The sequence below is a fragment of the Numenius arquata genome, chromosome 1, assembly GCF_964106895.1.
Source record: "Numenius arquata chromosome 1, bNumArq3.hap1.1, whole genome shotgun sequence".
NCBI classification, from domain to species: domain Eukaryota; kingdom Metazoa; phylum Chordata; class Aves; order Charadriiformes; family Scolopacidae; genus Numenius; species Numenius arquata.
The window spans coordinates 11,101,033-11,126,905 of NC_133576.1; the positions used below are offsets into that span (position 1 = coordinate 11,101,033).

At 39.0% G+C, this 25,873-nt stretch overlaps 1 protein-coding gene across 1 annotated transcript in view; it reads left to right on the forward strand.

The window, feature by feature from the left end:
* The window catches only part of WARS2 (tryptophanyl tRNA synthetase 2, mitochondrial), a 46,634-nt gene extending 21,767 nt beyond the window's left edge, over window positions 1-24,867 (forward strand). The window contains exons 2-6 of the mRNA XM_074153737.1: window positions 2,225-2,482; window positions 16,879-16,959; window positions 18,710-18,795; window positions 21,422-21,540; window positions 23,931-24,867. Of these exons, the coding sequence (XP_074009838.1) occupies window positions 2,225-2,482; window positions 16,879-16,959; window positions 18,710-18,795; window positions 21,422-21,540; window positions 23,931-24,379 (993 nt within the window). The 3' untranslated portion in view covers window positions 24,380-24,867. The remainder of the gene's footprint in view (window positions 1-2,224; window positions 2,483-16,878; window positions 16,960-18,709; window positions 18,796-21,421; window positions 21,541-23,930) is intronic.
* The last annotated feature ends 1,006 nt before the right edge of the window (window positions 24,868-25,873 follow it).

Genomic DNA, 25,873 nt, shown 5'->3' on the forward strand with positions numbered 1-25,873 from the left:
AACTCCATCTTAGTGATCATCTGCCTGTACCCTTGTTTTCTTCTTGAGCTCTTATTCTCTTGGTGAAGAGCAGGAACATGGGAAGCAAAGGACAAATGTTATACCTGTGAAGTACTTGTTGCATTGCTTAGCAACTGCTCTGTGCTCTTAATAATAGCAGCACAGCTCTGAAGTCTAGTGAGTCCCAAGTTTCTACAAGACTTCATTTAATTTATGTATGTTGGAATTCTGTATGCCTCCTTATTTAGGTGAACACCCGGCCCTTCTCAGTGTTAACAAGAAGCTGGCTGCAGTCCTTGGGCCAGGTAGTAGCTTAGTGGGAGGCAAGGGGGTTCTGCGAGTGGTGATGAATGTTCTGATGTAGGTTCCTAGAAAAACAAGAGATCAAATGGCAAACAAGTAATTGAGTATCATAATTCCGTTTTGTGTAATGGAGAAAAGAAGCATGAATGGGTGTGAACTGGAGCACCAGAACTGGAAGTTAGAATATCTGTTAGAGGAAATGATGTGCTTTTCATTGCAGTGACTACCTTGCAGCTCCTGCCCTGGAGGTTCTCCAAGACCACTTAGAAACTGACTCAAGAATATACCTAGAAGTTAAGCAGATATTTGGGGTGGGGTGAGGGGGTTACCACCTGGACGTAGGTGTCTGGACAATTATGTGAGCAGAAATTAGGATGCTGCTAGCCCAAACCTGCTCTTACCTGTCAGCACAAACACTTAAACATTGGATGAGAAAATTGTCTTGATCTGGAAAAACAGGCTTACTTTGAAAGCAAAGGGAATTTTTCAGCAAGTTTTGAAGAAAATGGGCTAGGCTTTTCTGAACTATAAATCATGTTTAAAAAAAAAAAAGTCCTATGCCACTTGGAAACGCTTTCTCATTAATTTTTCTTGAGTCTGAGTCAAAATTAATTAAGACAATTTGAAGTCCTTTTTTTTAATAGTTAAAACCAGTGGTACTTGGCCTTGACTTTTACTGTCATTTTGTGTGGTTTCATAGTTGTATGATTTTATTACTTTTTTCTCCCCTCTGCATTTTTAAAAGATTCACAGAAATGAAAACGGACCACATCAGTAAATAGATTCTCTCTACTTTGTTATAGATGTTGCTTATAAAATTTAGCAGGAAAAAAAATCATGCAGCCAGAGGCATAATGAAGTTGATGTTCCTGCCGCATAACAGAGTCTTAGGGTTTTTATTGTGCAGCTGTGTGACTGGGACTCCCTGCTGAGGTTGGTGGGACCCTCGTTTATAAGTCAAGCAGTCTTGCATGCTCTTACAACTTGGCACATGACAAGCATTTTCACATAAAATATTGCTGAGTTAGTTTCTGAAAATGGTGGAATTCTTTGGAAAGGACGGGGAGGTAATTGATCATATGCTGACAGCTTAGGCCAGTGAGAAAATGGTCAGATGGAGGGCTGGGATGGAGGAAAACAAACTTTCCAAGATGGTAACTGTCACTTATCCAAGCTATACATGTTTTAAGCTTTTTAATCTTTGCTCACAACCTTGGCTTCTTAATCATTTTTTGCTGCTTCTGTGTGAACTCTCTTCAGATGTTGACATTTTACTGGTACTGATGCATCCACAGTATACCAGGTGTGATCTTGAGCTATAGCAGTATTTCTTTGTTTGCCCCTTTGAGAAATCCTACTGCTGCCGAGATGGGTAGTTTAAGAGCTTTGATAGTGACCTTTGAGTCAAGGACTAGGTTTCTTTCAGGAACCACTCAAAACATCTTTGCATCTAGAAAAAGAAGACTTCAATGTGCATGGGAGTTAGGATGACAGTCTGTGTGGATATTGCATATGTTGTCAACAAAAATGTTTAAATTTCTCTACACTGTGATCCTAAGTTTCTGTATCGGAGTGGATAATGTACTATAGAGAAACATACAGGTTCAGCGCAAAAAAGGATCAAAGTCTACCACTTGGTTTCTGAGATCTAGTTTTCACTGATCTTGTTTACAGCTATGTGTGTTTGCATTTGCAGTCTGGCAGCTTGAAATTACACTAGTTGTTAGTCTCTCTGCAGTGAGAGAGAGTATTTTGGCTGAACTGCAACTTTTTTTAGTCAATCCTGAGTTAATTTATACATTAACACACTGACAGGAGGAGCAAAGAGACAGGCATAAGTGAGGCTTTATTAATGACTTTAAAATATAAAATAATCTGTCAAAAGAATGCATGTGTTAATTTTACCAATGCTTTGTAACAGAATATGGTCGTGGATCGGATTTTCTCTGGTATTCAGCCAACTGGGACGCCTCATCTGGGTAACTACCTTGGAGCCATTCAGAACTGGGTGAATTTGCAGGAAGAGTGCAGCTCAGTGCTGTATAGCATTATGGACATGCACTCTTTCACCATGCCCAAGGAGCCAGCTGTCCTGCGCCAGAACATACTGGACACCACTGCTGCTATCCTTGCCTGTGGTATTGACCCAAAGAAGTGTTTCCTGTTCCGACAGTCGCTGGTTAGTGCTTTCATTATGTTAGATTTATTTCTTATTAAGTGGCTTTCCAGATATGTTAATGAATGAACATAGCATTACTGAACTACTTTATCATCTTTGTGTCAGTGGTCCTAGAAAATGTTAGCAATGTTGGATTTCAGACTTATCCCTTGCTGCTGTTTTGAAGCTGCTGAAACCATGATTGAGAAGTTCATTTAGGGATAAGTACATTTTAAATTTCCCAAGCAGAGCTAGGAGTTTGTGTGGGTTACAAGTAAAATACTGAAAAGACCTGTTAGGAGAGCATTAATTTAGCTCTGTAAGTCTCACTTTAGTCACAAGAGGTTAACTCACAAATGCATAAACATAGTCTGTGCAACCATAAAGGCAAGTAAAACATGTTTCTGTGGTTTTGTATCAGCACTTACCGCACAGCTGGCAGATTAAGTGGTATCTCCAACAGGTGATTGGCATGGTAAGTTTTGTGTCAGTTCCATTGTAATCACCAGGGAGTTCAGTCTTCTCTGGGATTTTTTTTTTTTCCCCTTCTTCTCTATAACCTCCTTTTTATATGCAACTTTTTGCACCTGATCTGATAATTCGCATGTGAAAAACTTGCTGCTTCTCTTCACTGCCCCAAAGGGTACTGGGTTTACCTTCCTTCTTAGCCTATGTCAGCCTAGCCTATTGCATGCTGTTTTTTCCCGGAACACAACTTAGTTTCTTGCCTGATTATCTTTCCTGATTATCTTTCTGTTACTGACTCTAAACTGGCAAACTTCTGTAATTTCCCATGGAGGCAGATGTGACATTTTTAAACGGATGTCTGACTTGCAGCAGAACTGCGAAGGTGATATGCATAGGGTCTGAATTTTATCAGTGTGAAATGAAATCGTGGTATTACATTCCATGTTTGAACATGGCTCTTTACAGGCAGAGTTTCCTGTGGTTGTCTAGCTGAAAATGACAATCATAGCTCCATATCCCTTGTGGATATTAAAATGATGAAGACAGATACACTTTCTGCTTCACTTTTCCTCTGTATTAAAAAAACAATCTAAATAGATTATCCCAGAATTGTAGTGGAAATATGTTTAAATTAATTTATCCTTGTAAATAAGTTATCACATTGGGTTTTAATTTGGCTCTACTCTGACTTCAGTCACATTGAGGCTGACATTAACTGGAATAATCTCAAGGTGAGTTATAAGCCGGTGGTGCAGAAAATAAAACAGTCTGGAGTTTTGTTTTTTCTTGTTTTCAAGCAACTGAACAATTCAGTTAGTTACAATGCAGGGTCAGTGACTAGATACACAGAGAGGACTCTTCAACCTAGAAGAGAGATGATTTGCAGGTTATGGTTAGAGAGGAATAAAGTAAAAGTTAGTAAAACTGCAAATGAAATGGAGAAAATAAATAATGAACACCTGTTTTATCTACTGAAGAACATGAACTAACAGGTATCAAAAGAAGTTAACACCTGATAGATTCAGTATGAGTGAAGCAATGTTGCATTTCATGAAGTCCACAATTTGGCTACAGAACTCTTTGGCACAGAATACAGTGCGTGCTGAAATGTGTGTGAACTCAGGTAAGGACTTGTCAAACTAGTCTGAAAAATCTGTTGGAGACTTACATACCTGAGGTGACACCTCTGCAGGAAGTGCTGCAACCACAGTTGGGAGAGTATCTATACTTTTCTGTACTTAAGCTCTTTTCTGTTGTTTGCTGTCAGAGATGGATATTTGATCTTTGCTTTTCTTATATTTTTCTATATACTTTTTTATATTCTTCTTCTTATATTTATATATATAATATATATTTTTTTATATATATATTCTTATATTCTTCTTCTTATATTTTCTTATATTCTTACGAGTAAAAAACCTAAACTACCGCTGTTCCAGGTCTTGTTAAAGCCAACACACAGACTTCCCTTGAAGCCAGCAAATTATCAGTGAGGATCTTGCATTGCAGTCAGCCACAGGAAGCACATTGTATATTTCATGTTATAATAATGCAGAGATTGAGTCTTTGAGTCCCTGAAGAGAAAGTACCATACTTAGGAAATGATGGGATTGATGATCCCAATGCAGGGAATGATGACCAATGCAGTCAAGAACCAATGAAAACTTTAGGTAGCTAGACTTGAAAAATATTCAGCTTTATCAAACAAAAGTTTCCACTGAAGGTGATTCTGTTTTGTGTCATGGTGGTTAGACTGGCCTCTGTTAAGTAGACTACCTTTCATCGTAATTTTTCTGGGTCTCCTTATCTGTCCAGATCTAATGGTTGTTCTTATTCAATCTAAACCATAAGTATTTGCTTTCCGTGGGCAGTGTCTGATGTCTTGAACCATGTTGCTAATAATACTTATCACGTGTATGCATAGAGCTTTCAGAAGTGGCCAATTCTAGCAGATTTTGGGAAGCTCATTATCACACTGCAAGCAGAAGGACTATTACAGTTGTTGGTGAATCCAGACTCTTTCTGTAATGGTTTAGGCTGAAGTGGTTTGACTTTCCCAAAACAAGTCTATTCAAGCTATACATAGTGCTCAGGTATACACAAAGATACACAGTGGTCTGTTACAATTGCACTGGCAGGACCAGACACTTCTCTGGAAGCAATTAAAAGGAATATCTGCTTGTAGCTCTTGATGTGAGGAAAGGAGACAGGAACCTTGTTAATGTGATTATTGTTTTAGTATGATAATGAAACAGTACGTTATGGAATGTCATAATGTGGATAGGATTGTTCCTAAAAACAAAGGTGTAAGATGGATTGCAGCTATTGCTAATCAAGAAAGTTTATTGCTTGATTTTGGATTAATAATTGCTCAGTTTTCAAAAAAGGAGCTGGCCTCTCCTTTTTAGCCACTGTAGCAGTCTCCAGGGGTGGTCTAAAAAGCCACAGTTTTGTTTATAAACTTTTGGCTGAGTTGTAAAGCAAAGTGTCCAGTTGTATACTGAAATAGATTGTACTTCCAGAAGTCATCAGGAAAGCAGTAGAAATCCAGCTGCAAAGAGAACTGGTTTAATTATTTGGTTATGGGCAGAGTAGCTTTCTCTTTTCAATACCAGATCAAACTGATAAATGAGACAGTTCTATCTTGAAAATTACCAAATCTATAGATTGTAGCAGCACTACACTACTTCTTTTTTTTGTTTGTTTTTTTTTAAACGAACATCATGCAATGAAATTATTGTGAAATAAGAACTTTTGATTTTTATCACTAAAACCAGCTACAACTAATAACGGGAAGGACCCTGATTCTGTAGCAGTATATAGCAGAATGAAATTCTTACACTCCAAAAGTATGCTAGTAATGGTAAGCTCCCATTAAGGGAATCGCTTATGCAGTCACTATTGTAAATGCTCCTGTGTCCTCTTGCATTCTCTGGGCTAACTTGGGCAAGAATGGTCTAGAATTGCTGAAGAGGGATGATGGGGTTTTTGCTTATTTGTTTAGCTTACTCTTTCTGTTCTTCCTTTCTGTTGCTGCTTGTGTTGCTTCTCTGGAATATGTTTGCCAGATGTGAAAAAAATATTGATTACTTTTTTCTTGAAAGGCATATGCATTTGGTAAGGGTTTCACTGTCAGTAGGCTTTTATTTACGGCAGGGTTTATGCAGATCAAATCTCTAATCCAGAGCTTTCTGAAATACCTGCCTCCAGAGTTTTCCCACATTTTATCATCCATTCCAATAAAAGAGAAAAAGCATTTTATCATCCATTCCAAGCAAGAGAAAAAAGGCTGAACAATGTTAATCACAGATTGATTGCTGGCAAAAGGTGTTGTGAGAACAGATACCTCTCATGTTTGCAACAGATCCAAAAGGTCCTGTTACGATAAGGATACAGGTGAAGTTTTCGTGGGGTCCCAGAACCAATTACAGTGGTGTCATTGCCTTGCAAGTACAATGAAATAAGTGAGAGGAATTTTGAATAGACTGAGTTTTACTGTATTGCTTGGAGGGTTTATGGCCTCTGTTCTTATGTATCAGGTATACAGCTAAGTTACCTATAAATGGAAAGTGCAAGTTTGATGAAAATAAGTTTTGTATATAACATATATAAACAGAAAGTTAATGGCTGGCTGAATATTTGGTCACCATACGTGGCAGCTCAACAAATACCTCCCACACTTACATTACCATATATAAACTTGACCTCCAGCTTAAGGAAGTAGTGGATACAAAGAACAAACGATGATAACTTGAAAATATTTAGAAGCAAGAAGGATGATGATGAATATTTAGGGTAGTATTTGGAACCACATTATCTGTGAAGGATTATAAACAAGCACATTTAATTGGACTATCTAGGAAAACACAGTTGTGGAATATGCGGGACACTAGAATGGCCTCCCAGTGAGAGAAGCTCTTTCATTACAGCTTGTTTAGTTATATTTTCTTAAGTAGGAAGACAAGTCATAGAAGAGTGACAATTTCTGTAAGAATAAAAGTAAATGCGTATTTCAAAACTATGCATTTTTATTTGGAGCATAGCTGCAAGATACATGAAACCCTTTTTGCTCCCAGAGAAAAAAATGTCAAGATATGCTTTAAGTGACTGCCTTCACCTACCAGGCATAAAAGAGAAGTAACAGAATAATGACTTATAGAACATATCCTGAGAATACTAGAAGAAAGAGCAAGTATATTCCATAAATTGTACCGTAACTGATAAAAGCTGTAACAGTCATCTTTCATAAAATGTAGAATGTTTTATTAAAAACAAAAAGGACTACAGGGTGGGAAATAAGGAAGACAGTAAGCAATCTGCACACATGGTAAGCTTATATGGTAAAACCCATTTTCTCTGATTCCTGGTGGGTACGATACACATTTCATTTCTAACCCATAACCATCTTGTATCTCATCTGCTTCACAGTCAAAACAATTTTAGAAACTGCTGTTGCTTTTATGTGGTCTCGGGCTGTTCTTCCTGTCCACCTACCTATCGTAGTAGACACATACTAAACGTCCCAAAAGAAACTAGAATTCCATCAGAGTTGATTCAGCAGGCAGTGGGTGATACGCTGCACTAACACTTCTCTGAGGAGTCCTGTGAGTTTCTGGACAACGTAACATTCAGTTTCTGGGCAACGTAACGTTCAGTTTCTGGGCGGAAAATTGCAGTTTTCAGCCTTCTGGATGGGGTGATTTATTTTCTGAGTATAATCAGCTGCAGTATTCTTGCAGTGTGCAAGCAAATTGAAGCAGTAACTCTGGGAGGTGGGAATTTGCCAATTTGTCTTAGCCTTAACTCCAAAAGCCAAAATACGACAATTTAAATGTGTGCACTAACTGTTTCACTGCTATTATTTTCCAGAAATATCCAGCTGCTTTGTTTTGTGGGCAGAGTTTGAATGGATTCACACTACTTCTTGTCCAATTTTCAGAGGGGCTTAAAAGCTTCCATTGCATCATAGCTTATAAATTCATTAAACTACATTAATTTAACACGGTCCATTGAAAACTTCCTGTCATAAGAGGAAGTATGTGACTATTTAATTTAGAAAATTATTCTGCTTCTCTCATCCCTCTGTTTTCTCTCCCATAGGACTGGGCTAGACATAACTAGAGCTCAGTGGGAAGAAAAGTCATGGTTCAGCAGGATTTCTTTTATTTTTTTTCTTCCTTAATTTACCTGGTTTATCTCATACTATTATGTAGCTGTTTTACTTTCCTCTCTCCACCAGTCTTCTGGACACACCAAACTAATTACTAAAACAGTATTGTGGCTTAGACTAGGGGAATGTTTCTGAAATTAAGTTTATTTCATAATGAATAAAGGGAGGGAAAAGGGTGCCTTGGCCCAATTACTGTGCTCTATCTGGGTTTATAACCAGTATAACCTGATTCCAGTAGGGGTATTCTTGGTCGGGCTCTTTGGAAAGGAGACATGGATTTTATTTCTCCAAGTTTTAGCCATATATAAATAAGGATATGTTATTAAATTGTTCGAAGGTAATAGTGAAAGCTGTAAATATGGATAGATTCAATACATAGCTTAACAGGTTCTTTAAATCAGATGTTGCCTTTGTAACCATGAACTTATTCCACCCACACTTGATTTCTTTGAACAGGAATTTGAGATACCATGTCAAATTTTCTGTCATAAAAGTATCTCACTGGGTGTTCAGTTGCCGTGTGCATTTGATTCAAGAGGAGTCTATTTTGTCTTGTTTGTGGCTCTGTTATTCTCTCTAGCTGTGTAATACAGAGATGCATTACCAAGTATCTTGAACATATTGCTCGCAACCTTAGGCATTAATAAAATCTTCTTATTCAAGAAAAAATAAATGCGAGCTGCACTTCATTTTAAAAGGCCTCTTGAATTTTTTGGAAGCACTATCTGGTACTTCTAGAAAAGACAAAAATCCTAAAATAATGTTTCATTCCTTCTGAAATTTAGGACACTTTCTCTTCTCAGATTTCTTTTGGTACACAGCTATCCAAATTCCCACTCCAGACCCGTTTGTTTGCCCTCTACACTGTCAAAATCAAATCTTTGAAATGTATTGCCCATTTAAAATGTAGCCCTTAATGAGGTTACACTGCTGAGGGGAAGTTGTTTCCACATAACAGATATGCAGCAAATTTGCAGTCCCTTACAGAGAAGGGCTATAGGTTGCAACTTGAGGAGATCCATCTTGAAAATGAAACACCGCATCTCTTTTTGCAGGAAGCCATTTCAGCTGCAGACACACAACTTTTTATCATAGGCCTCAGAAAGCTGAGTTCCACTGTTGCTGAGTTGCCCGCTTTCAGATCTGCTCACAGTATCCATGCCTTTCCCTCTGTTATTGTTCTTGAATCTCATTGCTTGCTGTCCTCCTCTGCTGTATGCCTCAGCTTGAAAAGTAATCCAGAATTACTTGGACTAAAAGTAGCTATTGGTTTTCCATGTATATATCATCAGCCGTGGCCAGGCAATAGCAGCAGTAACTTCATAGGGAATAGCTAGGACCAAGGACAAAGTAACAGATCTGCAGGAAGAAACCCTGACGTTCAATTTCAGCATATAACGCCCCAGAGATGATCCAACTGTACAGTGTGGTCAGTTTAGTAATGTCAAATGACCACAGAAGTGAAGAATTAAGAAGTTATTTGCCTGTAAAGAAGGAGGAGCAGGGCACTCAGCCAGGTGAAGAAAGAGATGTTTGTGTCTTCTAGATGACTGCCATTATAATTTGAAAGTCGTCACCTCTGTTAAATAAGTGTGCTTTGAAGGGAAAAAAAAAAAAAGGGGAAAGGACTCTCACTGTGCAGTCTCAGCCTTGTCGGGCCACAAGGAAGGAATGTAAGTAGTTTGTTCTGGAAATAACTCTGATTAGTGATTAGTAAGCCATGTTGTGGGGAATGCTTAATGCAATGGAAATAGGAGGAAATATGTCGCTGGTAATAGCAAAGAGATGACCATCTCGACCCTTTGAGAAATGTTGATGGTTTTTACAGACTTGTAACAGATTAGGAAAGAAAACTATTTTAACATGGGCAAGAGCACGGAGCAGAAAAAAAGAGAGAAACTTAATGTATTTACTGAGGAAAGCGAAGGGTATGATATGGACTGTCTAGAAAGAGGGGTTCACTATGTGGATCTGGTTAAGCTTTTTTGTGAAAACTGTTAAATGGGAAATAGTTGGCTTTGTAAGGGAAACAATAAATAGAGGACTTACAAGACTGTTAGTCCTCCAAATATTTTCAGCCAAGCTGCAAGAAATATTTCCTGAGAAAATAATGTTTATATTGAAACTAGGCTATTATATTCTTTCAGGAAACAAAAGTAGATGGAGTTGACATGAAGGATTTAATGGATTAGATAGCAGTTTTTCAGAGTTAGCAATGATTGTGACATTCTTGGAAGTTGGTTTGATATACAGTTCAGGAACTGGCAGTGGTTGTGAGTTTTTTTCATTGGAGATGTGACTCTTTTTCTAAATTTTGTGTTGTTTCGTATTATTATACTGGGGAATTTGGGAGAGAGGGCACTGCTGAGAAACTGATGTCTTCATTGAGGAAGAGCTAAGCTTACTATTATCTGTTCTTTTTTGGGAAGATGGGGCGTTCCTGAAGTACATCATGGCTCCAGAGGGTACTTTTGTTGTTAGATTTTAAAATACAAAACAAATTAAGTTCTTTACTGGTTCAAGTGTACACAGAATAACCTTAATTGATTGGAACTCAGTATACTTTTATTTCCTAGAGTCATAGTAAGATTTGGTGTGAACTCCTTTTTATAAAAAAAAGGGCAAGCAAAAGACCTCTCTGACAATCTTACTCTTTTTAGTGAAAATTGATGCTTCTTTGACAAACATCTTCCTTGCGATGGCATGATAAATGCTACCTAACACAATAGGAAGCAACTGAAAATCATTTGAGAAATTGATACAAAGAGGAGATGTCTTTTCTCTGTTTCATTTCATTGTTGAATTTACTGGAGGGATTGCCTCTTCCATAATACTATGGGGAAATAAAAATCCTTGTGTGTGAAAATACCAGAATCTAATAGAAAATGTGTTACTGGGATTGTACTACTGACCCCACTGATAAAGATGATGATAGTGATCAGGAGATGTTAAGTGAGATCAGAGAAGCTGCGAATTGAGGGAGCAATAGTAGTACACTTCAACTATCCACATATAGCCTTTATCAGAATGAGACATACAGATAAAATTTTTGCATGCAATGAATTATGCTTTCTAGGTTTACAGTCTGTTAGAAATGATGCCATTCTACATTTGCTTTTGGCTGGTGCACAGGACCTACTTCAGGATGTTTTAGTAAAGGGCTCTCAGTAGTGGCAACCTCATTATAGCGGTGTTTAGCATTGTAGGTGGAGAGAGCAGACCAAATAAAGTGTGTGAATGTTCTATTTCAAGAAAGGGAGCTAGGGGAAAATGAAGTCCAATTGTCAGAAATAAACAAAAAGGAAGAAAGCTACAACTATACTGGAGGTCATTTAAAAAAAAGTATTAAAAAACCCAAACAACAACAAAAAAAAAACCCACAACAAAATCAACAATTGAATATGTGACACCACTAATGAAGAAAATATTGGTCCAGCAAATCCCTTTCCATGGTTTCATAAGTTAGGATGCAATCATAGAAAAAGATTAGATTTTCAGAAGGGAAAGTTGCCCAAATTAGAAAAACAAGAAAACATATCAAATCGGAAAGTCCCTTTTTTTAAAAAAAAAAAAAAAAAAATCAAGGGTGCTAAAAAAGAATTTGAGGAGCACCCTGCAAAGGATTCTTAAGCTGATAACTAAGTGGTCTCGAATCAAAAACAGGAGGTCATTTAGGAGATCAGTGAGCACAAAGTATAGGAGACACTCAAGGCTGACAAGGCCCAAAGAGCAAGACTCACTTCTTGGTATTGGACTGCTGAAGGTATTGGGAAGGTTGCCACTTAATGCATTTTGTAGCAGCACATCAGAAGAGCTAAGTCACTTTATTGTAAATTGTAAAGATGGACAGTTTAGACAGCAGATGGCATTCAGCTGGAAGTCTGAAAAAACTCAGATGTGAAACGGCAGAACTGGTGGCCAAGGTGTGCAGTCTGCTGCCATAAATGGTCGGTCTGCCACCATTAATGGTAGCTCTGCCAGAGAAATAGTAGATTGAAGTCACATTGGCAGTACACAGGCAGAGCTCAAAATGAGAGCCTGGAAACTGTTACAAACTGATTTTGATTTTTGTCTTACCCGGGATGGTAGAGTCTTCAACAAAGAATAGGACACTGAGTGCATGAGTGAACAGTCTCTTTGGAGGGTTGCTATGCTTTCTTTAAAGAGAAGTCCTGTTTGACTAAACTGCTGCACTCTATGAGGGTGTCAGTAAGCACGTGGATAAGGGCATCCCAGGAACATAATCAATTTTAATTTTTTGAAAAGCCTTTGACAAGGTTCTATATAAATTCTTATTCTTTAAAAAAGTGTATTGGAAGAAATGTTCATTGCTAGTCTTGCAGCTGACTAGAGTTGAAAGCCAAATAGGATATAGTGATTTTTTTTTTTTTTAATGGCATAGTCAATAGTCATGTCCCTCAGGGATTCATGCTGGGAGCAATTTTGGTTGACATCTTCATACACGACCTGAAGAAAGTAGTGAACAGAAGTTTGTGGACAATGCTAAGTTCCTCTGGGTAGTCAAATGCTGTGTCAAGGAAAAGAATTCCAAAAGGACGCGTAAAACAGAGTGGGAAGGCAAATCAGTGTTAGAACAGCTTTAAACGCATAGTAAAGCATCTAGGTAACAGTCATTTAAACCTTTACACAATGTTGAGCTGAGTCACAACACAAGTAAAGGTCTTGAGTCATCACTGGCAGTTTTCTGAAATCATTGGCTCAGCACAAGTAATTTTCAAAAAAGCTAACAATATTTCATCATCACCGTATCTCCAGGAAAGCTATTGAGAACAATACAGAGGTGACGTTTTTTCACTATACAAAACCTTAGTGTGTCCGTATCTTGAATACTGGGCAGAGCTTTAGCGTCTGGATTTCAATAAGGAAGTGGTAGATTAGAGATCATAGAATCATAGAATCATTCAGGTTGGAAAAGACCCTTGGGATCATCGAGTCCAACCATCTACCCTACTCTACAAAGCTTTTCCCTACACCATATCCCCCAACACCACATCTAAATGACTCTTAAACACATCTAGGGATGGTGACTCAACCACCTCCCTGGGCAGCCCGTTCCAGTGTCTGATCACTCTTACTGTGAAGAATTTCTTTCTAATGTCTAGTCTAAACCTACCCTGTTGCAACTTGAAGCCATTCCCTCTTGTTCTATCGCTATTTGCTTGTGAGAAGAGACCAGCACCAACCTCTCTACAATGTCCTTTCAAGTAGTTATAGAGAGCCATGAGGTCACCCCTCAGTCTCCTCTTCCTCAAACTAAACAGTCCTAGCTCCCTCAATTGTTCTTCGTACGATTTATGCTCCAGGCCCTTCACCAGCTTCGTTGCCCTCCTCTGTACCCGCTCCAGCACCTCGATATCTCTCTTGTATTGAGGTGCCCAAAACTGGACATTGATGAGATGATACAAAGGGGATAGAGTAGCTGCCTTAAAAGGAAAAATCTTCGAAGTCTGGGATGCTTCAATTCAAAGAGGAGAAGGCTGAGGTGTAGATGCAGTCAAATTGTACAAAACCAGAAAAGCACTGGATAAACCGAATGTGTAATTTTTCACCAAATCGTGCAATACAAGAAACATTAAATGAAAGTACTGCACGCATCAGGTTTGAATTTCTGGAGCTTGTTGCCACATGAGGTTGTGAAGTGGGAAGTATCAGCAGGTTCAGAAAGGGAATAGACACAGTCATGAGAAACACAGACAGGACTGGGCCAGGGATATCTTCTGGTAGTCCCTAGTACAACAATTGTGGATGCTGGAGAAGGATGAGGGGAAGATACTGCAGGAAGTGATAGGCTCATGTGCTCGCCCTAAATGCCATCTTTTGTTGCTTCTCCTGGAACCAGAGTGCTAGGTTACAGCTACCTCTGTTGTGATCCAGTAGGATATTATTTCTTACGTTCTTATATTTTGGTTGTTTAATGAAGACAGTTGCTCAGAATTTTAAATGGACTTGGGACAGGAGGCTGACTGAGTTTGTCTGAGAATGGCATCTCCTAATTGTGATCCACTGGTATTGCTCAGTGCCAGAAAGGAAGAATAGACTGGGCCTTTATTTTACTGGTGTCATATACATCTTCTCCCAGTTTCTTTGTATCCGAAGTTATCCAATCAAAGTGATGGAGTACCGTGGCTTAATGAGTAACCACATTTGAGCTGATGCACGATGACCGACCAAATGCAGCAATTCCCTGCCCCTCTTGCCAAGTAAAACACAGTAGCTTAAACCATGATTTAGTCTGACAAATGATTTGTGGTTTAAGCCTAGTACCTCTTGATTCACAGACCAACATAACAGTCAGTTATTGCAATGTGGGTGACGTGATGAATGTTAACTCATTAGGCTCCAGTACTGAAATTTTTTCCAACTGAAATCCCTACCCTTTGTATTTTCTCTCTTTTTTTTCAGGCTTTTCCTCCATAGTGTTCAGTACTCTGGCCTTACTTAGGAAAGGACAGTGTGTGTTTAGGGATTAGAAGCGAGCGTAACTTGCTAGGACCCAGAACTCCGGATTCAACTCAACAAATGCTGTTTAGATCACTTTGTATTTTGGTAACTGATGTAATGTCAAAGCCACTGATACAATGAAACACACGTGCGGTCTTGGCTGTGGAAGCAGCGTCAGACAGAGCTGGATCGATGACGGTATAGGTTTTAAAGGGAGCTCTTGTCAACACAAGTGCAACAGACCACTATCTCCTCTCTATCCGTGACTAGAAGAAAGGAATTAGAAACCACTTTGAACCAGATGGTGATTCCTTCTAAATGAAATAGGGGTCTTGAGTTTAGTAGTTTCTCTAAAGCTCAGTTTACTCTTTGTATCTTGCAGAAGGTGCATTTGGTGCATCTTGCTACACTTTGTCTTGTGCAAAGAGGACAGCAGGTCAAACAAGCCTGAGGAGATTAAAAGAAAAAGGAAAAAAAAAACCAAGTGTAGGAAAGGCAGAAAGAAGGGGAAGAGAATCAGTATTTCATATCTCTTAATTGCTTAGCTATTGTCTTGAGGTCAGATACCTCTATACAACATTGACAACAGAAATAGTCTAATGACTGTTAGCTAAGAAATGACTGCATTTAAAATGTGACAACAAAGGAACTGCCATTAACAATGCTAGTAATTCTTACTTGTTAACAAACACTTTTTACTGCTTTCCATCTGGGTTGTTTTATCATGTTGCAAGCATGAAGCTTTGAACATCTTTGAGTCAGTTAGCATGCTCTTAAACATCCAAATCTGCTAATACTGAAAAGAGTGAATCAAACATGTAAGCACAGGAGCAGAACAGAGATCACCTTGTTCTTTCGATGGTTATCTTATATATAGCTAACTAGCAACAGACCAAAATGACTAGACAGAAGTTAAAGAAGAGTGTATGCATCAGCAATGCTTGCCTGTTTTACTAATCCTAAAATGAATACTGGAAATGCAAAACCTGAAGGATGTATGTCAAGAAGCTAAACATAGATTCATCCAACAGAGGTGGTTGCACGGCACATTTCTTGTCTCTGCCTGTAGAAAGTCATCCTCTTAGCAGGAGAGGGGCAATCACTATAACTGCAGTCCTCTCCAAATGTTAAATGAAGAATTTGCGATATGAGTTTAAATGGAATCTTCTTTCTCTCTCACTTCTTCAAACCACCTTTGTAGCAAAGGGTAAGTGGAATCCTGATCCTTCTCTTTCACTTGCAGATCAGTATTAGTTTGGATAGGATTGCAGAACTGAGGGACAAATTAATCCACAACTCAAGCCATACTGTAAAGTTTCACACACAACCTTAGATGTTATCCCTGTTTTGCAGGCAGATCAGGGTCATTAAGAACTATTGGTGCACCCAAGGCCCTGACAAGCCTCACCTGGACCCTCCACCCATATACCTACTGCCCAGTGCTCCTGGAGCTCCACTTAAGCTCACAGACCCAGTCTGCACCTGAGCTACATCATGGTGTACCTGTGCTCAACCCTGTCCCTGCTGCCCTGATTTTCTCACTGAGCTTTCTGAATTGACCTCAGATGTGACTAATTACCTTTCTGTATCTGATGATCACCAGACTGTCACCATTACCACCCCTGCCCTGATTAAATAGTGCAGGATGTTGTCCTGGTCAGGGAGGTAACAGCTCCTGCCTGGTTTGTGGCTTTCTGCAGCCCACCTGTTTTTGTTCCTTGGCTATTAGCTCAGGTTTCTGTGAAGAACCTGCAGTTATACTGTCAGACATACTGCAGGATAACATAGCTTTGGCAAGGACTACAGGAACCTAACCTGATGGGGCTCCTGGTGCCATGGGCAGAGGGTATGGGTGGAGGGGTCAGGTGAGGCTGGTCAGGACAATTAAGGAAAATTAGTGTATTTGGGACCCTGATGCAGAAATTAAGCTTGCATAACTTATTGGTACTGGAACTGAGAAAGGCAAAGGGATTTTGTAACTATTCATGTATTATCTCAAGGTGTGGGGAGGCACAGCAGCCAGCAGTTGGTTAGTTTACATGTGAGTTCAACTCTGTTATTGCTAAAGTGTTTTCTTTCTTGGTTGGAAGATGTGAGGGGACAGGATCAAGAACCTTACTGTGCTGCTTGAGAATAGTGCATTCAATCCACGCAGTGTCCAAAACTTTCCATTAACTTGTCATTTGACCTTACTGAAAAAATAATAGACAAAAATAAATAGTTTTCTAATCTCTGATACTATTTATCTTTATTGATTTTGAGAAAATATTCATATAAATGCAGAAGATTAAAATATATTCTGACTTTGTACTTCCAGGTTCCTGAGCATGCAGAACTTGCCTGGATTCTTGGGTGCTTAACTAACGTGCCACGTCTACTACGCTTGCCCCAGTGGAAGGTATGGATGGTTTCATAAATTGAAAGGAAGTGTTTGGGAATTCAGTAGGACTGTTGTCCTTGAAATACTTGTTATCTGTGAAGTACCAATTGTGTCTTGGCTATCCTTGCTTTTGGTTTAAGTAACTCTCTAGTCCTATGGTGGAAGGAAGAAAACAGGTCTTTCCAGGTCTGTTGCTCTCAGTGAAGGTTTTTCTGCTGGAAGCTACAGGATAATATCTTTGGCAGACTTGCAGAAACTGTGCTGAACAGGAGGGTTGTTTAGTGTTGTTAAATTGATTTTGCTAGAATGCTTGGAGTTATTTCAATGCTTATTTAATAATTCAAAACAACTACAAGATACTGCAAAATACTGCAGTGGAAACCTTGAGCCTTGGTGTTTAAGGAGTTCCATAAACAGCTTTTCTTTTTGCACTGTGAAGAGTGGCTATTCTGTAGATTTTATGGAAGAGGGTGCAAAAGAAGCATATGTTGAAAGAGGAGTATAGAAATTATAAATATTAAAAATGTGCTGAGTGATAAAGTTAATGCACCTTAAATGTTTGCCTTTATAAGTATCAAATATTCATCTTCTTAATCTTCATACTGCATCAACTGAGTTCTTGCGTTTAATTTCCTTCTATTTTATTTTGGCATTTAGGAAGCAGAAAACCCAAAAGGCAGGAGAGAGAAGTATCAAAAAGGGAAGAAAAAAAAAATCTTAAGAGCACTTTGGCTCACAGAGTTCAGAGCAGTCTTAAATACCTCCAGATGTTTTCTTTTTTCCTGTTTTTCTTCTTAATTAAATAAAAACAGTAAAACTTAAATACAGCAACCAGCGTTAATGCATGGCATAGATTAAAGCCAACCTTTTTAAACCTGAGTTCTAAAGTTAAGCTCTTAAATCCAACTTTGACTGGATTGACTTTCCAAATCTACAGATAGGTGTTACAGGTGCTAGGCTTTGCAGATTAGGTCCCCTGAACCCTAGGCACTTAGAGATGTAGACAGAAGACAGGATTTGCATGAGAAGGTGAGAAAAATATAAAGCTATTTGAATAGTCCTAATGAAATAATTAAGATTTTAAGGGTTTTAGTGTATTTAAGGATTGTTAAAAGCAAAAACTAGGTAAGCCATTGCTAGAAGAGAGTGAGTATCTGTAGTCTGACTGTCTTAGTTAAAATGATCCATATCCTAGAGCAGTAAAAAACTTCAGTACAGTGGGTGGATTGTGGGGAGCAGCATGAATGGAGAGGACTAATGGAGAGGACTCACCTCTGTAGTTCTGAGTTCTCCTCCTGGCTATCACTCTCTGCTGGTTACTGTGTTTGATCACCATGTCTTGATCTCTTTTCTGTGAAACATGGGTGTTAATGCGTCTCTGTATCTCTATTATGAAGTGTTTCAAAAACTTAGCTGCTAAAAATGCTATTTAAAAAGTTGGGTTTATCAATAGTAAGTGTAATAAGCCAGCCTAATTGTTTTGTATTTGTAATAATTTTTGTTAGTAAGATTACAAACGTAGTAAGAAAGAAAACCCAAGCCTGTGTTTTCTTCTCACTACAATATGAGAACAGTGTAGGGAAATTCATAAATATAGGACATAAAATGGGATGTGTGTATTCACAAGGAGTGGATTTTACATGGCAATTTTCTCTAGAGCTACGCAATAAGTTACTCAAATTAGTCAGAATGCTGATTAATTTAAATCACAGACTTTGACACCATTAGCCAAAAGTATGATTCCTCTCTGTTTTTCTTTTGCAAACAGATGAAGCGTGCCAGCCAGAATAATGAAGGAACTGTTGGTTTGTTGACTTACCCAGTGCTTCAAGCAGCAGATATTTTGCTGTACAAGTAAGAGGCAGAATGTGAGCCATGGGCAATGACTGTTCAACTGCATTAGAATGAATGTTCATCCGGTCAACATGCTAACTGATTAAGTGGGGGAGCTGGGTGTGATTAGATCAGAAGATTGGAAATGGATGACAGCTTTTTACCTCTCAAGTGGCTGGTTAAAAACTAGCCTGGTTTGAATGCAACTGTCAGGGCTGTAGAGAGAACAAGCTGGTCACTTCAGAACAATTCTTAGGGAATTATAACACATTGATATTTAATTATACGTACTACATGTTCACACACATATACATAGATTATTTTTTTTTAAGTAGTTATGCTTCATTTTATGCACTGTACTGTAGAGATATTTAAGCTGGCTGTATGTTGCATACCCATATTAGCGTGGGATTCTGGGTAGGCCTGTTGATACTGGTGAAGAAGTGAGTAATTTACTGCACCTTGTGGTGCCTGGGCTAGTTCAGTTTTCTCTGTGGTTTATTGCTATGGAAATACACCCTAATGAGGGACTGGTGACTCAGCATGGCTAAGTTTGTAGCCTAGCTGATAGAGTTTGTAGTGCATTGTTGTGACTGGGTGTATTTCATAGTATGTTTTAAACTGTAAGTAAATGTTAGAGATGCTGCACTACATATTAATTATTTGTATATTCCGAGCATATTTACTTTGTGGAATTGTTCTGAAGTGAAGTTGTGAATATTTGCTGGGACAGAGAAGTAATACAGAGCTATGAGGACAGAGTAGCCAAGATTAGCCAGTTGTTAACCCAGAAAAATGTATCTAGAGAAATTTAATCCTACGTGATTGTTAGTAGGGGAAAATCATAATGTTAGAAGACCAGTAGATGAAACTTATAATTTACCTGAATTTTAACTAAAAATAATGAGAAGCAAGCAAAAGTCAGAATGAATTTGAACATTAAAATATTCTTCTAAGCAGCAAGTCCCAGTTGATTGTCAAGCCGTATTTAAGGGTGAAATTTAGACAACTTTGTCTGAAATCACCTTGTTTTGATTGAGCTCAACCATTTATGTCTTTTCCATCTCTAATAAGGTCATGTGATTCGTCATTCCCTGGTGGAGCCTGTGGTTTGTTTGCTACCTGTCTGTTAACAGCAGGCTGTCCAGATAGAACACAAAACAAGGAAGTGAAAGAGAAACATTCTCTCTTTGAAGAAATTTGACATAATACCTTTAATAAGAGATGTTTTAATGTAAAAACATAATATAGGGAACAAGAATCAGGGTGGAATGGAAACACAGGACGGGAACGGCAGTCATGAAGGAGAATTAAGAGCTGGAGGAGGGGGAGAAACAGTACTAATTCAGATGAGCCAAGAATCAAAGAGACAGGAAAATGGTCAGAAGGTAAATATATGATAGAAAAGAATGAAAATAGCACCAGGACAGAAATACTTAAACAGCAAGGAAAAAGGCAAAGAATCATACAGAGGCATTTATAAAGACAATATGTTTTCTGTTTAGTGGCAAACTTTGTGAATATGGAACCATTTTGGCATATGGAAACATTTCTTTTGACCTGCTTAAAGGATATTGACTATGGTAACTGATTTTCTTTCTGTTAGTTGTAGGCCACTGTGATTTCCTATTGGCTACTGTAACTGTTTTTAGGTTGCCTTGCTGATTATTTGGTGGGGAATAAAGGTAGACAAATTGATTCCTGGATGTCAGCCCAGTAATTCAGAATCGGAAGGAAGGAGTACCGTGTTGAACTGAAATTTTCTGGGAACTTCAAAGATGCATAGTGAACTTTCTTACACTGGAACACATCCAGGATTCAGAACTGAATACCCCACAAGCCTTAGAAAAAAAATCTGCTGGGGGAGGGGAGAGTAATCAAAAGCTGGCAAGACTTCAAGTCTGCCTCATCTAAAAGAATCATACATTTTTAGCGAGTATGATTAACTGTGGGAAAGAATCACCAGGGGAAGTAATGGATTCTTTACCTCCTCATGTCCTCTGATGCAGACGGTTTTCCTCCAGAACTACATTCAAGCTATTGAGTTCAATACAGAAGATCAAATGATCCTTTGATCCTAATAGTTCTAATCTATGAATAATAACACTTGTGGCAGTTGAGGTACTCGCCCACGTGATATTTATATAATGGCAACCTATGAAGAAGAACTACTCTCTATGTTCCTTCCCTTGATAAATCCACAGTACTAACTTCTCAATAACAGTTATGTTTTCCTGAGACTTGACAAGGCAAGGTGCTTGCGCTTTATGCCTTGTGGATCTTTCTTACTCTGTTCACACACTGTAACACATGCTTTTGGATTTCTGAAGAGACAGCAGGAGATACTACAAAAACCTTTATTTGAGCTGAATTTAATGATTTGGTCTTATTGGTACTTTTACCATATATGTTTTTGTGAAGGGGTACTTTTGCCCTTGAAGTTGTGATTCAGTTCAGCACAAAAAACACTCATCGTGGCATACGGTCAGTTTGGGATCTTGTTCCCACAGCACCTGTATCTCGCTGGGACTGAGCGTTTGCCTCAATCTGGCCCTCACTCATAGCAGAAGCTGTGACAGTCTTGAGTAACATTTCAACAGAACCGGAGAGCTTTGCTGAGTTTCCTGTATCTGTCTTTTATTAAAAGGTCGACACATGTTCCCGTTGGAGAAGATCAAGTCCTGCACCTGGAACTAGCCCAAGATATAGCACAACATTTCAACAAGAAATACGGAGAATTCTTTCCTGTGCCCAAAGCCATTTTAAGTGAGCTGGTCTTGGTTATTTTTTTTTTCCTTCCCCCTTAACTGCACTTCAAGGTTGAAGATGGATTTAAATATTGTGGAAATAGTTTCAGGGACCAAGAAAAGGGAGCGGAAAATTGAAAACTGACAACAAGAGACTAGTGGCTGTGAAACTGAACTCCCAAGATAGACATAAGGCTTTAGAAATCCCTGATAGAGGAATGTATGTGACGTCTGGTATTCTAGTCCAGGGGGCCAGATGTCCTCTGCTGCTGCTGGTCAGCCTTGCTTTTCAGGTGTTGGACCCTTTAAGAGTAGGGTCTCTGATCCATGTTGCTACTTCAGAAGACATGTAAGGAACAAGACAACAGGCCTCTAGCAAGCAGAATTCTTCAGTGTCTGAGTGGTAGATGTTTACATTAAGCATGCTGAACAGCTTGTAGATTTATTGCTATAATGCTTAAAAATTTTTTTAAGTGTGTTTAATATATACTTGCATATTTCAGTAAGTGTCTCTTACAGAACTTGGACGTTCTGGTTTTGATCTTCGATTAGGGAGACATAAGGAAAATCTTCTCAGTCATTTTTGAGCTATAAGGTCATAGGCCGGGGGGTGAGGAGGAGTCAGATGGCGCAAATGGCATGTTTGTTAAGAAACGTGAAGAATTGGGCAAGGAAGAAGCATTGCATCTTTGTTGTAAGTAATGTAGAGGAATGCACAGCAAAGACCTTCGCCCCCAAAAGGGCAAGGAGCTCTCACCTTAGAAAAGACAGGCAATAATAAACCTTTCTCAGTTTTCAAGCCTCAGTGACAAAAATGGTGTTAGACCTAGAGTGGAACTTAGAGACTACTACGTATTGCAAGCTCTGTAGTTTCTAATGAACAATTAATGCTAAGCACTGTAATGAGGAGCTGAGTGGAGCCTATGATGCAGGTGAGACTGTTTCCCAGGAAATTAAAAGCTCAATTTGGAAAAAAAAAAAAAAAAGAACTCAACATAAAAACAAACAAACAAAAAAACACTTCACTTTCCTCATGAAAGCGTACCTTCAGAAGTGCACAAGTATATGCAAACCAGTGAAATATCCTTCCAATATCTGAAGGGAGCCTACAGGAGAGCCGGAGAGGGACTCTTTGTCAGAAAGTGTAGTGACAGGACAAGGGGTAATGGTTTTAAATTGGAAGAGGGGAGATTTAGATGAGATATTAGGAAGAAATTCTTTCCTGTGAGGGTGGTGAAGCACTGGAACAGGTTCCCCAGGGAGGTTGTGAATGCCCCATCCCTGGAAGTGTTTAAGGCCAGGCTGGATGGGACTTTGAGCAACCTGCTCTAGTGGAGGTGTCCCTGCCCATGGCAGGGGGGTTGGAACTGGATGATCTTTAAGGTCCCTTCCAACTCTAACCATTCTATGATTCTATCCTAGATGAATGGACCCATTCAGACTCACCAACTATAGGCGATTACCTGGCAGTTACCTGTAGGAGTATCTGAACTCCTTCAAATCTACAGAAGAGAGAGAAACTCTTCCAAAAGGTGATTCAGAACAGAGCACTTCCAGGGGCAGTCAGAATTTTGTACCCTGGAAGAACAATTATCCTTTCACTGAGTGCATAATTTAGTTGGCTGTATTAGTTGTCTAAAAACAATTGGTGTGAGTACTTCCTACATCAGTGGTACTTTGTGTACTCCATGAATGAAGTTTCTTGGTGAAAGTCTGAAACAGTTTGGGTTGACACTGTTAAAGAAAGTACTTTGCGATATTCCCCTAATGCTACTATTCTGTTTCATGTACATGCATGTATCTTAGTAGTTTGTACAATACCCACACCTCTCTTACCTGAACAGTGCTTTCCCTCTAGCAGAGTTGATTAGTGTTCAGTTAGGGAACTCTTAATAAATGTCTTTATTGATGTTTTGGAGAATCATCTGAAGATTTCGGGTGGAAGAGTTTTCTAAAGTAAGGAGGTTAACTTTTCTGGGTTTCTTTTTTGACAGGTGGATTTAACCTGTTTCTCCACTGTTGCAGAACCTTTCAGTAATGTGCAGTTCATCCTGTCTGGGTAACTTGTCCCCAGTGCCAGGAATACGAGGGAGGGGAGAGTTTTGGGGGAAAATCAGCATGTAGCCACAGAAAATGTTAGGAAGTGTCCCAGCAGAAGTTTCTCCTTAGAGAGGAGGGGAGAAATGGAGAAGGTTTTCATTTAGTTTATAGGAGGAGAAAAGTGACTAAGAAGGACAGAGGGGGCTTAAGGACTAAATAGAAGCATACATGATTGTGCTTACAGCTTATTTTTAAGCAAAGATAAACAGAGAACTTTGTCATGCTGCTACAAAGTGTTCTTAGCAATTGTCATAAGAAGCCATTGCCTCTGTGTGTTCATAATTATTCCTTTTTTTTTTTTTTTTTAAGGTACAACAAAGAAAATAAAATCCCTCAGAGATCCAACAGTGAAGATGTCCAAGTCAGACCCACAGAAGTTAGCTACTGTTAACATAGCGGATAGCCCTGATGAAATAGTGCTGAAATTCCGCAAAGCTGTGACTGACTTTACCTCCGAGGTGACCTATGACCCAGCTGGTCGCCCTGGTGTCTCAAATCTGGTGTCCATTCATGCTGCAGTAACAGGGCTTAGCATAAAAGAAGTAGTGCATCAGTCTGCTGGTCTCGACACTGCTCACTACAAAATGGTGGTAGCAGAGTCAGTTATTCAAAAATTTGCACCTATCAGGAATGAAATCAAGAAACTCCAGGAAGACAAATCCCATCTGATAAAGGTTTTAGAGGATGGAGCAGAGAAGGCCAAAGAACTGGCTGCCCCCATCTATCAAGAAATAAGACGACTGGTGGGATTTCAGTAGAAACTGCTGAGTAATTGCAAGGACTTTTGTTTCCTGGGACAGACATCTTATTATTTGTATCTTCTTAATCATTTTGGTTTGAAACAAAACCTCTTTTTCCTGGAAAAAACAAGTAGAACATTGCAGGTGTTTGCATTAAAAAAAAGTGCCTGAAGCCAGATATTTCCAGTGGGACCAGCATTGAGCTTGTCTGGATAGTCAAAGAGGGAAGCAATCATAATTCACGAAGAAACCCTGCAAAAGCAGAATATAAGATTGCCCAAATGAGGGTTTAGGTTTTTCTGTTGACCACTGCAAGAAGCTGAGGTATAGGCAAGGTGATCAGAATCTAGCAGAAAGATTTGTAATCTTTTGAAGAACATCCTTAGCTGTGCATGTGATCTTGTTACAGATGGACAATACATCCTGTTGGTGGTTAATTCAGCTTTGATATGGTGGTTGAATGTGTTCTTGGATGACCAGAATAAAAGCACAAGCTTACAAATCACAATGCTCAGGGTGATGAAGAGAGAATTTACTGCCTCTCCCTATCCTGTCCTCAAACTCAGTGTAATTTTATATCTGCATCTAGTTTGTGTGAAGTGAGTCGGTGCGTCTTACGAATATGGATATCCATGCTTTGAAACTCTTTGTGACTACTGTGCTAGATGGCCTCTTTGATTGTCCCTCCAAGGAATCCGGAGAGTGGACTTGGAATTTCACTTCTGCCACCTATGCTGTTGTGCTGATCAGGTCTGAAGTACTTCAGTGAGAAATAACATGTGCTTCAGCTGCTCCTGTTCCACCTGCTGTTTGGTTTAGCAGGGAGCTCCAGGATTTTCAGTTCAGCATCAAGCCTAGGACTCCTTTAGAAAAGGTGCAGGGGAAAAGATGTAATCTTGTGTGAAAGAAATGTTAGGTTGAGAAATCTGATAACTTCCTGTAAAATTTACAAAATTACTTGTTTAGAAAATTATGCTGAGGTCAGAGACAGACTGATATTAAATAGATCCTTATGAAATCTCCCTACTGAGCCTCAAGAAAGCTCAGTGGTGGGAGAATGGTGTTAGGCTTTACTGATCTTGGGCCTCACGAGACCCACAGACTAGGACCCGGGAACCATGGCATTTGTTGGGGCATGTATGGCAAAGGGGAATTGTCAAAAGGAGACACCCTCTTCCAAAGAGGGGGTACTAGTACATGTTGAAAGGAAATGAAAGCCCTACTGGTCCTATGTTAGCATGTTTAAATATATCATTGCACTTAATGGTGCTGTGTTTGAAATTTCTATACTGTAATGTAAATTGAATTCATCCTGTACTCTGGCAGCTCATAACCATTATATGGCTATGGCATTTGTCACGAAGAGTTGCAGTCTTCCGTGACTGAGTTAGTAAAACTATGAGGGTTTCTATATAGTGCGGTTGATTTGGGTTTTTTGAAAAGAAAAAAAAAAAGTTATTTAGCTTTAAATTTAGTTAATTATCATAGTGAGATAATTCAGAAAGAGTTATT